The sequence below is a fragment of the Zingiber officinale genome, chromosome 9B (assembly GCF_018446385.1).
Source record: "Zingiber officinale cultivar Zhangliang chromosome 9B, Zo_v1.1, whole genome shotgun sequence".
NCBI lineage: Eukaryota > Viridiplantae > Streptophyta > Magnoliopsida > Zingiberales > Zingiberaceae > Zingiber > Zingiber officinale.
The window spans coordinates 23,437,362-23,451,861 of NC_056003.1; the positions used below are offsets into that span (position 1 = coordinate 23,437,362).

The following is a 14,500-nucleotide window of genomic DNA, read 5'->3' on the forward strand; positions in this document are numbered from 1 at the left end:
GAAGTTGCTCCATATAAACAGTTTCTTCAAGGCATCCATGAAGGAAAGCATTGGAAACATCTAATTGGCGTATTGGCTAATTGGAGCTTACAACTATAGATAGTAGCAATTTGATAGTTGTAATTTTGACGACTAGACTAAAAATATCATTAAAGTCAATATCTGGCTGCTGATTAAAGCATTTAGCAACAAGACGAGCTTTGTAGCGTTCAATAGAATCATCTGCACGATACTTAATTCGATAAACCTATTTAGAGCCCACAATATTCATAGATGGGGTACGAGGGACTAAGCTCCAGGTTGCATTACGAAGAAGAACATCAAATTCTATAGTCATCGCAGCACGCCAATTTGAATCTTTGACTGCCTGTGTAAAACTAGAAGGTTCAACAAAATTTGAAGAAACAATAAGAACACGTGGAAGAGGATAACGAGTGGAAACAGGTTGACATCGTACATAAATATCGCTTAGAGGAAGCATCCGCCGAGGAATATCATCATCAGAGCAACTCAAAGATGAGTGGTCAGACGGATGAGAATCAGAACTAGAGAGTGGATCATCACTAGCCGCTGAGTCTACAGGAACTTGTGGAGATGGAGTAGGACCCAAGATATCATCCCCCATTGTATTTTCAATTTGTCCTGATGAATCAACATGTGAGGCTTCTAGTATATTGCTTGATGATATTAGATAGTTGTCTTGATTATCTGAAGGAGAATCTGAGGTAGCAACTGCAAACGGAAATAGAGATTTATCAAAAGTAACATGTCGAGAAATATATATCCGACTGGTCGAAATATGGAGGCAACGGTACCCATGATGCAAATTACTATAACCAAGAAAAATGCATTGTAAAGAGCGAGAGTTTAACTTGTGCTTAAAGTAAGGTCGTAGCCAAGGATAACATGCACAACCAAAAATACGAAATAATGAGTAATCTGGAAGACAATTATAAATTTTTTCCAATGGACACTTATTTTGAAGTAGTGGAGTGGGTAAACGATTGATAAGGTAGACTGTGGTTTGGACGGCATCATCCCAAAATTTAAGTGGAACCAAGGCATGATTAAGAAGAGCTAAGACAGTTTCAACCACATGACGTTTTCTCTCGGCGGATCCGTTTTGTTCAAGAGTGTCGGGACAAAAGACTTGATGGATGGTGCTAGAGGAAGTAAGATGATGATGAAGTGTTTGATACTCTCCACCCCAATCAGAATGAAGGGAGAGGATTTTACGATCAAAATAACGCTCAACTTGTTTTTGAAAGCGACAAAAAATATCAAAGAGATCAGATTTTCTTTTCATAGGAAAATTCCAAGTAAATTTACTAAAATTATCAATAAAAATAATATAATAAAGAAAACCTTGATTAGATAGAATACGAGGAGGACCCCACACATCAGAGTGAATAATTTCTAAAGGAAAAACTAGAAGTGCGAAAAGAAGACACAAAAGGTAATTTATGAGATTTTGCTTTCATGCAAGCTTCGGATAAATGAGAAGAGGAGGCTAAAGAAATTGGTAAACCATACTGGTTAATAATATTCTGAACAACACGTAGAGACGGATGACCAAGACATGCATGTCAAGAGAATTTATCAGTGCGTTATACAACAAACGCATTAGTATAGGTGTGCTGAAGATGATAAAGACCGTCTTTAATATTTCCTCGAAGTAGAATATTTCCTGTTATAGGATCTTTCACAAGACAATGATGAGGATGAAATTCAAATAACACATTATTATCAAGAGCAAACTGACGGACGGAAAATAAATTTTTAGTAATAGAAGGAACATGAAGAGTATTGCAACATGAGTAAAAAAATATGTTTCCAATATGAGTAATTTGCAAACTTGAGTCATTACCTATTTGTACCATGTCGGGTCCATCATAAGGCAAAACTTGTGTCAGAATATTATATTTCGGTGTAACATGATGAGTTGCTCCAGAATCCGGATGTCATCCTGGGTTCTCAAGAGTCGATGAAACTATATTAAGAGAGATAGAATGCGGTCGATTTGAAGATGCATACTCTCCTTGTGAAATAGTTGTTTGTCCTAATGTTGCAGGACCACCAGCAAAATTTGAGTCAAATCTTTTAGGATATTGAATATCAATATGTCAAACTCTGAGACAAATTTGACATCTTTTCTGACTATAAAACCAATCAAACCTTCTAAAGCAATGAATACTGGTATGACCAACGATGTGACAAATTTGACATTGGTCTAACCTTTGCTTTTGGCCACCTTGATGACGTTGAGTATCAGACATCGAAAATAAATAACTCGTCACTTGATAGTAATAGACCTTGCTAGAAGAATTTTCGGTGGCTGGAAATAATACTTGGCACTGGAACCTTGCTGTTCAACGGAAGCGACAAATCAAAAGCTCGGTGGATGGTGACGACCACTTGTTGTGGGCGGCAGAGTAACTTTTCGATGGCCATAAGAAAGCAGAGGATTTTCTGCGTTGACTTAGGCAATTATTGATGATAAATAAAAGCACTTGCTACGATGGAGAGGAACATCAATAGAAAATAACGTTAGAAGAAAAGATAAAGAAAAGAGAGAAAAATAAGACTCGAGAAAAGATTTTTTTTTCTCTCTTGTGTTTTTTTTAAATTTTTTTTTGCTTTTTTTCCCTCTGTTTTTCTGCTTTTTTTTCTCTCTGTTTTTTTTCCGTTTTTTTTCTGCACGTTTTTTTCCCTTGTTTTTGCTCGGTTTTTTTTTGTTTTTGTTTTTTTTTTGCTAACAGAAACGGAAGAGAATAAAAACCGACAAGGGAAAAAAAAATACAGAAAAAAAAACGAACAAATAATAATTTTATCTTGCTACGATTAATATTGTCAAAGTTGCTACCGTCGATAAAAAAGAATTGTTGATGAAAGGAGAAGAAAAGTTGTTATTGCTGAAGTTGCCGTACTGTAGACGATGATATAAAACTTCGATGTAGAAATTTCTGTAGCTGTTGTAACAAAAATTTGAAAAAGGAAAATTAAGTAGAAGAAAAGATGACTTTGATACCATGTTGAAATCAATGGGGAGAGGAAAGAAATAATATAAAACTTTTTGATGATCTTATTATTAAAGCAAGACTTATTTATACAAATTGTCCAAAATAATAATGAAAAAAATTAAATAAGACATACAATCATAATAATTATAAACATAGTAATATAATAGACTTGGAAATATGATTTTCCCTATTTGATTTATCTTGATTATGTATCAAATATAATAAATCTCAATTGATTGAAATCAATTAGAATTTATTTCCATTATTATCATTAATTCTAACTCTCTTCCTAGTGCTCTCCCCCCATACTCCAGCAGAAAACCCTACGCCACTTCTCACCGTGCCAAGTTGAATGATGACAAAGTCAACATTGATATCAACTCACCGGTAGCTTATTCATGGACGACCTAAGACAGAACCGTCTATATTCTCAATTCCAACAATCAATATCATTATATTTTGCAAATTTTCCTATGGAGTCCAGGGAAATCCTTGATGGCATGAAAAAAATGTGTTATTCTAATTAAGGAGGGCTGGGGCCTCAACTATGAGGACTCTTAGAAGTTGGAATTGGGAACTACTAACGAAGGTACTAGAAAGGTCGACGACACGCAATGCGCGAAGTGAATCAATGAAGTTTACCTCCAATCTCAATCGTGTGCGAGAGTTGCAACTGCGGAAGGAAGACTCACCTCTACTCAAGCAACTGTGGAAATTCGAAACACAATTTTGGAAAGCACAAGTTCAGTTATCTCAGCAACTCAAATTCCATCAAGCAGATGGGAGATTGAGCATATGCAACAAAGGCGCCATATGACTTGTTTGGGTCAAACCGTCAAAGGGTAGACTACAATGTATGAAGACCATGTACTCACCGAAGCACTCTTTCACTCTATGGTTGGCTCCGAACCGCAATTAACCTGGGTAGAAATAAACGAGATGTGTGTGAATTCTATCTATACTCGGGAGTTGGAAACCTTGGACCAGGGGTTCTTTGATTGTCCTTAGACTAACAACTTTGGTAGGTGTATCGTACTTTATTTATTTAATATGCATACGTAAAATAATATGTTGATATGGCATCCTACCTAAACATATTCTCAATCCGTGAAATCCAACAACGAGATGCGACAAAATCCAACACATGACGATCACTTATTCACTTAGAATTGCAATATCAATGATTATCCTTAATTTTCAAAATGAAAGACTATTTTCAAGAGTTAGTTGATATTAATTTGTATGAATATTTACTTTGAGATCAATTTGTATGATTTACTTAATTATATTTTATCGTGGAACCGTCACTCAGGATGAGCTCTAATATATACATGCACCAAGCTGAACACGGACGGTGCATCATGTCTTCTCCCTCTCCATTCGTCTTGTCGTTTCATGGAGCAGCATCTTTCACATTCCATTCCACTGCAGCCATTTTCATGCCGAGGTCCAATTCAATTAATATTTTTAATCTCTTTTTGCAGACTTTTTCATACTGTTGCTAGCTGCATGCAAATGCGTTTCAAATCTCTTGACCTTGTAAAAAAACAAAAACACTTCATCCCCTGGCTGTTCTCTCTGTCCCTTGCTAGATGTCGAAGAAAGAGTTTGAATCCGTGAGATGGGCATGGTGTGGGTTCGATTGAGCAATAATGCACTGGGATGGTGTGGTTCACGGGGGAGCATGGGATTAGGGAACAGGACAGAGAAGCCTTTGCGTTGTGGGGCGGTTGCCATGATCCTGACACACCTTTTAAATAAATTATATTGTATATTAGGTAAGGTTTCTAAACTTCTTCTTAAATATATTCAAATGTATTTATTTATTTATAATTATTATTATTTATCAAACTCGAACTGAATTTAAATTTGTACGGGAATATTCTTCAAGCTTTTAATTAAGCTCGACTATCAATATTATTATTCTTATAATTTATATTATTTTTTTATTCATAAATTTTATGCTATTTTTTATTTTTAACATATTACGAATACTAATTTAAAAATAACATAAAAAATATATACAATATATTATTTTTAACAATTAAATTTGATATAAGTTTATATATATATATATATATATATATATATATATATATATATATATATATATATAAATGAATATAAATGAGTTTTACTGAACATCATCCTTGTTTATAAACTTCCGATTTCTTTACAATCCTATCTATCCGCCTCCTACTTATTATGTTAAGCACTCAATGAATGTATTACACTATGTTTTTAGAGTTTGAGTTAATTATATTTTAAATTTTAGGGTCGAATAAATAGAAAAATATTTAGTGTATGTCTAGTTTTATCTTGAGGAGAAGTTTTTTTAATTATTAATTCAAATATCCCGTTATTCAAACCAATTAATTTTGGAAGTGATTAATCCGATTCTATGAAAGTTTTTCATCGACCATTAGAGTAAATCCGGACAACACAAATGAGTCTTGGTGGTCAGCTCAGTATCACAAGTGGTTCAAACACCACGAACGACATATAAGTGTTAGTGCAATTATCCTCGGATCAAGGTTGACCAATTTGACTAAACTCAAGTTGGCTTGAACTTAAGTTTTGATGTTTAACAATATATGAGAGATACATCAAGTAGGTCAAGGAAGAACTGGATATTTGTCTGGGAAAGTCTTGACTGGAGGTTAAGTAACGAGAAGTCTTAGCTGGAGGTTAGACAATGAAAAGTCTTAGTAAGTGAAGCTAAACAGTGGAACTCTTAGCAGGACTAGACAGTGAAGACCTAATTAGAAACTAGACAATAAAAAATTCTAATGGAACTAGACAATGAAACCTAGTTGGGAACTAGGCAGTGGAAGTGTAGCAGGACTAGTCAAGTGAAAAGTTTAATTGGGTCAAAGATTGATGAACATTAACAGGAGTTGATACTAGATAAAAAGTCTAAGTAGATCAAAATTTAACCAAACACTTGGTGAAAAAGATTTGGTAGGTCAAGGTTGACCAGATATTGGGTAATGAAAGTTTTGGTAGATTAAGGTCAAGCGAATACCGAACAAGATGTGATTTCATCCTCTAAAAGGTTGAAATTAGGGTTAGTAATCGACGACTGTCAAAGAGTGGGGATGGGATCCTCTGGACCGCAACCCCTGGTCCGCTCCTGGACCAGGGGTTGTTGATAGGTGGGATCTCATGGACCTTACCTGTATAACAAGTAGGGTCCATGAATTTCCACCTATAAGTGAAGTGGTCCATCCTCTGGACCAGGGGCTGCGGTCCAGAGAATCCGACCTCCAAAGAGTGGAATCGATTGACAAACCCTAACCCCGAATCTTAGGATTTTGGTGCCAGAATTAATTAAGTAGTATGAATCAATCAAGGGCAGGAGATGCGATTCGAATAGAATGTACTGAATTGATTAGGTAGATTACCTAATCGATTGCAAATTGTTCCAATCAATTAAGCCGATTGTTAATCGATTGGGGGTTATTTTCGTGAAACACATAAAGATGCCAAATCAATTCAACATAGTCTAATCAATTAGGATAGTCGATTAGCAACTTTGTCGTGACAACACAAAAGGTGTTGCAGTTAAGCAATTAATTAATTAAGGTCAAATCAATCGATTGAAGGTCTTTTCACGACATCACAGAAGGCTTTGGAACCGATTGAGACAATCAATTAGAGGCTTCTTAATCGATTGGTATGACTCACGAATTAATTAAGCATTTGAAAAGAGTCGTTCTACATATTTTCGAATTGCCTGACGTGACAATCAATTAGGGATATAAGTCTATTTAATTAGGAGGCGTTGAAGTAACCCTAGAAAAAGGGGTTTCCCGAGATTTGAAGAAGTTTTGTTCACACCAATTCTTGGGTGTTTGAAGAAGAAGAAGTGATGCTACATTTTCCACCACCAAAAGACAATCTAAAGCAAGAAAAGAACAAGTAACACAAGATTCCTCATTGTAAAACTTAAAAGTCGTTCTCGATTATATTTTGTGTTTGTGTTTTTACTTTCTTATTGTATTCTCGTGTTTGATTTTTTACGAGATTTTTTCACTATGAAAATGAGGAGTGTACCTTTTGATTAGTCATCTCAAAGATGATTATCAAATAAAACAAATATATTAACATTGCTTTAAATTTTTTGATATAAATCATATTCAAAGAAGCGAACAAAAACTATCCCCTCAAGCTTTCTACCTGTGTTAACAATGAGGTGTCCTCAGTCAGTTTAGAACCGCTAATGTCTTAACAATGAGGTGTCCTTAGTGAGTCTAGAGCTGGCATTGTATTAGAGTCGGTCATATCGCTTACCTAATTGAAGATTTATCAGGTAGACAAGTTGAGTGGACTTCACATCTACTAGTCCATCAATCGGTCCATACTAGACAACTGATATTTGAATTACAGTAAGCGCCAAGGGAGATTTTGCCAGATGGTTAGCATGCACCGCACCTAGATAATTTTTTTTTTTCCATTAGGAGCCAAATTTTTATTGATTTTGGAAGTTTTTTTTCATACATTTTTTGAGATTCCTTTTTCTATCCATTCTATTTGAACATCAATTTTACACAAAAGTCCTAGAGATCCAAAATAATAATAATAATAATAATTAAAACATGCCATCTAAACATTACTCTTAATTTTACAAATGAATCCTTGGCTTTATTCTAATCTACCTATATTACCTCCTCTTCCTCCTCCTCCTCCTCCTCCACCTTCATCGGTAAGCCTTCTCTAGAACAACCCCTCCTCTCTAGCCGTTGCACGCGAGCCCTTGACTAGCTCATGAGTATGCACAAAGATAGAACTTACTTTGGACTATCTCGGATTATAACAATCCATTTTTTTTATTACTTGTATAAATTTATTATTTAGCCACTCCTTCCATCTCATTGAATTTTTTTAACAAAAAAAAAAAATCAAATTCTCAGCTCTTCTTCCGTCTTTCTTTCACCTTTATCATAGATTCGTAGTAGCACATAAAATGTTGTGATCATAAAATATAAGATTCGAATCTCAATATAGTCGAGATAAATATCTTCTTTATATATTAATTATTATTCTAAAGATTAATAATTATTCATAATTTATTTTTTTTTATATTAATCCTACGAATTGATAAAAATATCGGAATGAGTAACTTTTTACGATAATAGAAGACCCATTCTCCGCCTTACCATTGGGTTCAGAAGTAAACAGAGCGTTTGATAAGCAACATGCACTCAACTAAACCCAACGGTTCGATTCCATATGCGAGACCTGTGAGGAGTCAGAAATAGCTCTCTCTTCCTTTTTCAGTCAGGACCAGCAGCGCGCCCCTTCCCCCTTCCCCCTTCCCCCTTCCCCCTTCCCTTCCCTTCCCTTCCCTTCCTCGCAGGCGCAGCTACAAGACATGGACTCTACAGTCTCCCAGAACGTGACTCAATTTGTCTTTCCCTTTCCCTCCTTCCTAATTTGGAGTTATCTTCATGTCCAATCTCTTCCTCTTCCACGCCTAGACGCAATCCAAGCGCCGAGGCCGAGTATCTGGTTTTGCAGGGGCGATGGCGGTGAGATCGGTGAGCGCTCTGCTGCTCCTCTTTTCCTTCTTCTGCTTCCTGCCGGCTTTAGCCGGCGCGCTGGAGCTTCCGGTGCCGGTGAGCGAGGAGGTCCTCGGCCTCGTCGTGTTCAAGGCGGCGCTGCAGGACCCGACGGCCGCGCTGGCGTCGTGGAACGAGGCCGACGCCTCCCCCTGCGACTGGGCGCACGTCCGGTGCGACGCCGGGACCGGGCGCGTCGCCCGCCTCGCGCTCGATGCGCTCTCCCTCTCCGGCCCTCTCCCTCGCGGCCTCGACCGCCTCCCGGCGCTCGCCGCCCTCTCCCTCTCTGACAACAACCTCTCCGGCCCCATTCCGCCCGGGCTCTCCCTCCTCCCCAAGCTTCGCTTCCTCGACCTCAGCCGCAACGCCTTCTCCGGCCGCGTCCCGCAGGACCTCGCGCTCCTCCCCTCGCTCCTCTCCCTCGACCTCTCCTCCAACGCGTTCTCCGGTCCCCTCCCGGAGGCTCTCTTCTCGGCCGCCACATGCCGCTCGCTCCGCTTCCTCTCCCTCGCCGGCAACCGCCTCGATGGTCCCCTCCCCGTCGCCGCATTGTCCCGCTGCTCCCTCCTCCTCCACCTCAACCTCTCCTCCAACAGATTCTCCGGCTCGCCGGACTTCGCCTCCGGACTCTGGTCTCTCTCAAGGCTCCGCGTGCTCGACCTCTCCTTCAACGCCTTCTCCGGCGCAGTCCCCGAAGGCGTTGCCAATCTGCACAGCCTCAAGATCCTCCGGCTGAACTATAATCGCTTCTCGGGAGCCATTCCCTCCGGCGTTGGCCTCTGCCTACATCTCACCGCCCTGGACTTGAGCCACAACTCATTCGGCGGCTCCCTGCCAAGCTCCATGCGCTACCTCACTTCCTTAACATCTCTCAGGCTTTCCAACAACCAGTTGGTAGGCGACCTTCCCGAATGGCTTGGCAACCTGACGGCCATCCGACAACTGCACTTATCCAACAACAAGCTCACCGGAACCCTCCCGACGTCACTCGGAAACCTAAAGGAGCTCAACTATCTCGGCCTCTCAAGCAATCACTTCGCTGGGTCTATCCCTGACAAGATTGCGGAGTGCACGAAGCTCACGGAGCTACATCTCAAGGAAAACAAGTTGAACGGGAGCATTCCGCAAGGGCTATTCAATCTCAGCCTGCAAGTTCTCGACTTGGCGTCGAATGCTTTCACCGGGGCAGTGCCGGCGGGATCTTCGTGGATATCAGAGACCCTGCAATTTCTCGACCTGTCGGACAATAACCTCACCGGGACGATTCCGCCGGAGATGGCCTTGTTTTTCGGATTGAGATACTTGAACCTCTCTTGGAACGGATTCCGGTCGCAGCTGCCGCCGGAGCTGGGCTCGTTCAGGAACTTGTCGGTGTTGGATCTTCGTCGAAACGCGTTGTATGGGTCGATTCCCGTCGATCTGTGCAAGTCCGGCAGTCTCTACGTCCTGCAATTGGATGGAAATTCTCTCAGCGGTCCAATTCCTGAGGAGATGGGGAATTGTTCCTCCTTGTATCTCCTGTGAGTACTCTGAATCCCCTTTTTTCAATACTTCAAGATCGATTCTGACATTGTTGATGGCTTTCAGGAGCTTATCGCACAATAACCTGAATGGTTCGATTCCGCCCTCCATTTCCCGTCTGAAGAAGCTCGAAATCCTAAATCTGGAGTTTAACAACCTGAGCGGCGAGATTCCGCCGCAGCTGGGCGGCCTGGACAACCTCCTCGCCGTGAACATCTCCCACAACCGGCTCATCGGCCGGCTCCCCGTCGACGGCGTGTTCCAGAGCCTGGACCAGAGCGCGCTGCAGGGCAACCTAGGTCTGTGCACCCCTCTCGTCACCGAGCCCTGCAAGATGAACGTCCCCAAGCCCCTGGTGCTAGACCCCAACGCCTACCTCCCCGGCTTCGCCAACAATATGCCCAATTTATCCTACCCAGCATCGACGACGCCGGTCCGGCGCCGGCGGTTCCTCAGCGCGTCGTCCATCATCGCTATCTCCGCCGCGCTCATCATCGTGCTCGGCGTTCTGGTGGTCACGCTCCTCAATGTGTCGGCGAGGCGGAGAATGGGGCTCCCGGAGAAAGCCCCGGAGAGTACGTGCTCGAGCTCGAGTAGGTCAGCCGGACCGGCCGTAGGGCGGATGGTGGCGCTCGGCGCCGGATGCGCTCTGAAAATAGACGAACTCAACGGCGGCGCCGAGGCGTTGCTGGCCAAGGCAACGGAGCTCGGCAAGGGCGTGTTCGGCACGTCCTACAGAGCTCCGGCCGCCGGCGACGGAAGCATTATGGTGGTCAAGAGGCTGGTGACGGCCAACATAGTCCAGTACCACGAGGACTTCGACCGCGAGGTGCGGATTCTCGGCAAGGTAACGCACCCGAACGTGCTGCCGCCGAGGGGATACTACTGGACTCCGCATCTGCAGCTAGTGCTCTCCGACTACGCCCCCGGCGGAAGCTTGCACTCGAGGTTGCACGAGAGGGATGCATCGGTACCTCCCCTGTCATGGCCGGAGCGCTTCAAGGTCGTGCTCGGCGCGGCGAAGGGCGTGGCGCACTTGCACCAGGCCTTCCGGCCGCCCATAATCCACTACGACCTGAAGCCGACGAACATCCTCCTGGACGGAGACTGCGAGCCGAAGGTGTCGGACTTCGGGCTGGTGAGGCTGCTGCAGAAGCTGGACAAGCACGTGGCGAGCGGGCGGTTCCAGAGCTCGATGGGGTACATGGCGCCGGAACTGGCGTGCCAGAGCCTGAGGGTGAACGAGAAGTGCGACGTGTACGGGATGGGGGTGCTGATGCTGGAGGTGGTGACGGGGAGGAGGCCGGTGGAGTACGGGGAGGAGGACGTGGTGATACTGATCGACCAGGTGAGGGCGCTGCTGGAGCAGTGCAACGTGGCGGAGTGCGTGGACGCCAGCATGGGGGAGTTCCCGGAGGAGGAGGTGCTGCCGGTGCTGAAGCTGGGCTTGGTCTGCACCTCGCAGATTCCGTCGAGCCGGCCGTCCATGGCGGAGGTCGTGCAGATACTGGAGGTGATCAAGGCGCCGATTTAAGCAAGGATTTTTCTGCCGATTCTTCAATCGCATGGTTTCTATTTTGCATGATCCATCAGTCTCTGTAACTACAACGATCCGATCCGATTGAAAGTCCATATTTTGTATGGATTTCCGTTTTTTTTCTTCTGCTTTTACTGATGGAATTTCTCATTGATTTCGTTCCCTAGGTGACACAGATATATGACAAATTTTTTTTTAAATAACACCTTATTCGGTGGTAAGGTGGGGTCCGTCCGGTTGGAGGTTAAAGTGGTCAATATCCTAGGCATGAGATCGATCGGATGAGCTACCTTTCCGATCAGCATGAAGAATAGCCAATTCGACACTTTGATAGTTCGATCAGATATCGAGCTTCCGACGCTCATAAAGCTCAAGTAGGGAGGGACAAAAGTCGAGCGGTCGTCTCGCTCGGCAGGCAGAGCTCCCTCGCTCGGCAGGGCGGAACCGGGTAGCAGATCATTGGCCGAGCAGACGCTCAGCCTGACCATTGTATCACCCAGATGATGAACTGGGCGAGCGATTCTCCCGTTCAGTCCAATAACAGATAAAAGGGGCAGTTGGCGATATCTTCCTAGGGATTAGTGTCATCGAGGGGATGCATGGTTGGTGGCATAGTTGGGCAGAGAATCGTACGGTGGAAGCTTCCACTATCATGCTAGAGATATGCTCGGGATGTTCGGGTATGACGTCGGACATGTTTTTCTGATACGTCTTTTCCAGATATGTTTTGAAAAGCGTGCATGCCTTGGGAAGCGTGCATGCATCTCCTGGTAGCCCTATATAAGGATCTCCCGGCTTCGACGGAGGTATGAGCACTACTGTAGCTACAGTTACGTTACTGCTCCTTTCTTCTTCATTAGTTTGCCGCTGGTAACTGACTTGAGCGTCGGAGGGTCGTCGCCGGGAACCCCTCCCTGGCTCGGCATTAACGACTTGTGGTTGCAGGCTCAGCTCATTGGAGGTCCGCGTCATCTTCAGTCAACATCTAGTCAATGTGAGCGTCATCTCCCCAGCGTCCGTTGACTCACTCTCGGACAAGATCAAATTTGACGGCATCTGTGGGAACGCACCTGAATCTTAGCCGAGAAGATGGAAGAAGCTAAACGTCTCCACAGCGTGACGCTCGCGCAAGAGGAGCTCGACGCCCCATACAAGTACGAGCGGCAAAAATAGTTGAGCAGCAGCAACAAAAGGTGCTAGCCGATCGGCTGGCGCAGCAAGCAATATATGCCTCGGGAGGCCGAGCGACACAGGAAGATCGGCCGGAGCAACTCTCAATATGGGAACAGAATAAGCTGCCGACTGGCACTCCTGGAGAAGCTCCTCCTGCACCCATTTCGTTTCACCGGGTGTTGTTTCAAACACCCTCCGAAATAGCGCAAGCAAATCAAGAGCAAGGATCCACATCAGATGAAGCTCTCGTGCGGGACGTGCGAAAGGGCAAAGCGAGCCGAACTGGTCTTTCTCCCGAGCGGATTAATCGGCAATTCTCCGAGGCAATCATGCAAGATCCACTGCCAAGGCATTACACCCCCTTGGCGATCAAAAAATATAATGAGTCAGCCGACTCGGATGACCATCTCGATAAGTTTGATAACGCCGCTACTGTTTATAGTACACAGATGGAGTCAAGTGCTGAGTTTTACGCACTACGCTCTTCGGCTCGGTCCAACGGTGATTCCGAAGGCTGTCGGACGGGTCTATCCGAAGCTTCAAAGACTTCCGAATGGTTTTCCTCCATCACTTTGCGAGCAGCATGCGCTATCAGAAGACAATCGTCAGTCTATTCTCCATGAAGCAAGGGCCAAGAGAGGCTCTCCGAGCCTACATCCAGCGCTTCAACCAGGTGGCGATGGATATCCCCTTGGTCTCGTTTGAGACCATGATGAACGCATTCACACAAGGGCTCGTGGACGGGGACTTCTTCCGATAGCTCGTCAGGAAGCCACCCTCGCGACTAGGACCACATGTTGAAGAAGGCCAACGAGTATATCAATGTAGAAGAAGCTCAGGCAGCAAGAAAGAAGGAGGCACCATCGGAGCCACCCTCGGCGACCGAACGAAGGCCGTCGGTCAGCCATTAACCTCCGAGACGGCCTCGAGCCGAAGGAGTACACCCACACCAGGAAGCAAGGTCACACGCTGTCCAGCATGTTGCCGCCGAGCGGATGAGACCCAAGGGGAAGGTATAGACCCCTTTGTTCTGCTCATTCAATCAGTCTGCAACTCACAACACCTGCGACTGTTGCAGATTCAACCCGGTCGCCCAATCGACGCCTAAGAGTTATCATCGCCGGTCCCCTCTCCTGACAGACGACCCGAGCATCATCGTTTCGATCAGTGAGAGGACACAAGAAGATCCCCGCAACCACCTCGTCGGAGAAGCATCGATCTGACCAGAGCCGCATGTGACCGAAGCAGGTTGTCCGCTCGTGAGGAAGAAAATAAAAGTAACACCGCATGGGGCGAAATCAACATCATCGTTGTTGGGCTGACCAGCGGAGACTCCAACTGGGCCTGAAAGTCCTATGCTCGATGATTGGAGATCCATGCTGTAGGTTGCAGCAAGGAAAAGGCGAGCGGACCAGAGATCAGCTTCGACCCTAGTGATCTTGAAGGAGTTGAAGTGCTGCACGACGACGCTTTCATTATCCGAGCTGTAATCACTAACTATACCATTCATCGTGTATTTGTTGATACTGGCAGCTCAATCAACATCATCTTCAAAAAAGTGTTCGATCAACTCCAAATCGATCGCGGAGAGTTGATGCCGATGACAACCCCACTGTACGTGTTCACCGACAATGAGGTCCAACCGATCGACCAAATCAAGTTGGCCATATCACTTGGGGAGGAGCCGC

At 44.3% G+C, this 14,500-nt stretch overlaps 1 protein-coding gene across 1 annotated transcript; it reads left to right on the top strand.

Annotated features, from left to right (window-relative positions):
* The first annotated feature begins 8,458 nt into the window (after positions 1-8,458).
* Positions 8,459-11,761, top strand: LOC122025008 (probably inactive leucine-rich repeat receptor-like protein kinase At3g28040). Its single transcript, XM_042583764.1, has 2 exons — positions 8,459-10,101; positions 10,169-11,761. The coding sequence occupies exons 1-2, from the start codon at positions 8,546-8,548 to the stop codon at positions 11,634-11,636; spliced, it is 3,024 nt and encodes a 1,007-aa protein (XP_042439698.1). The 5' UTR covers positions 8,459-8,545; the 3' UTR covers positions 11,637-11,761.
* Positions 11,762-14,500: the final 2,739 nt, after the last annotated feature.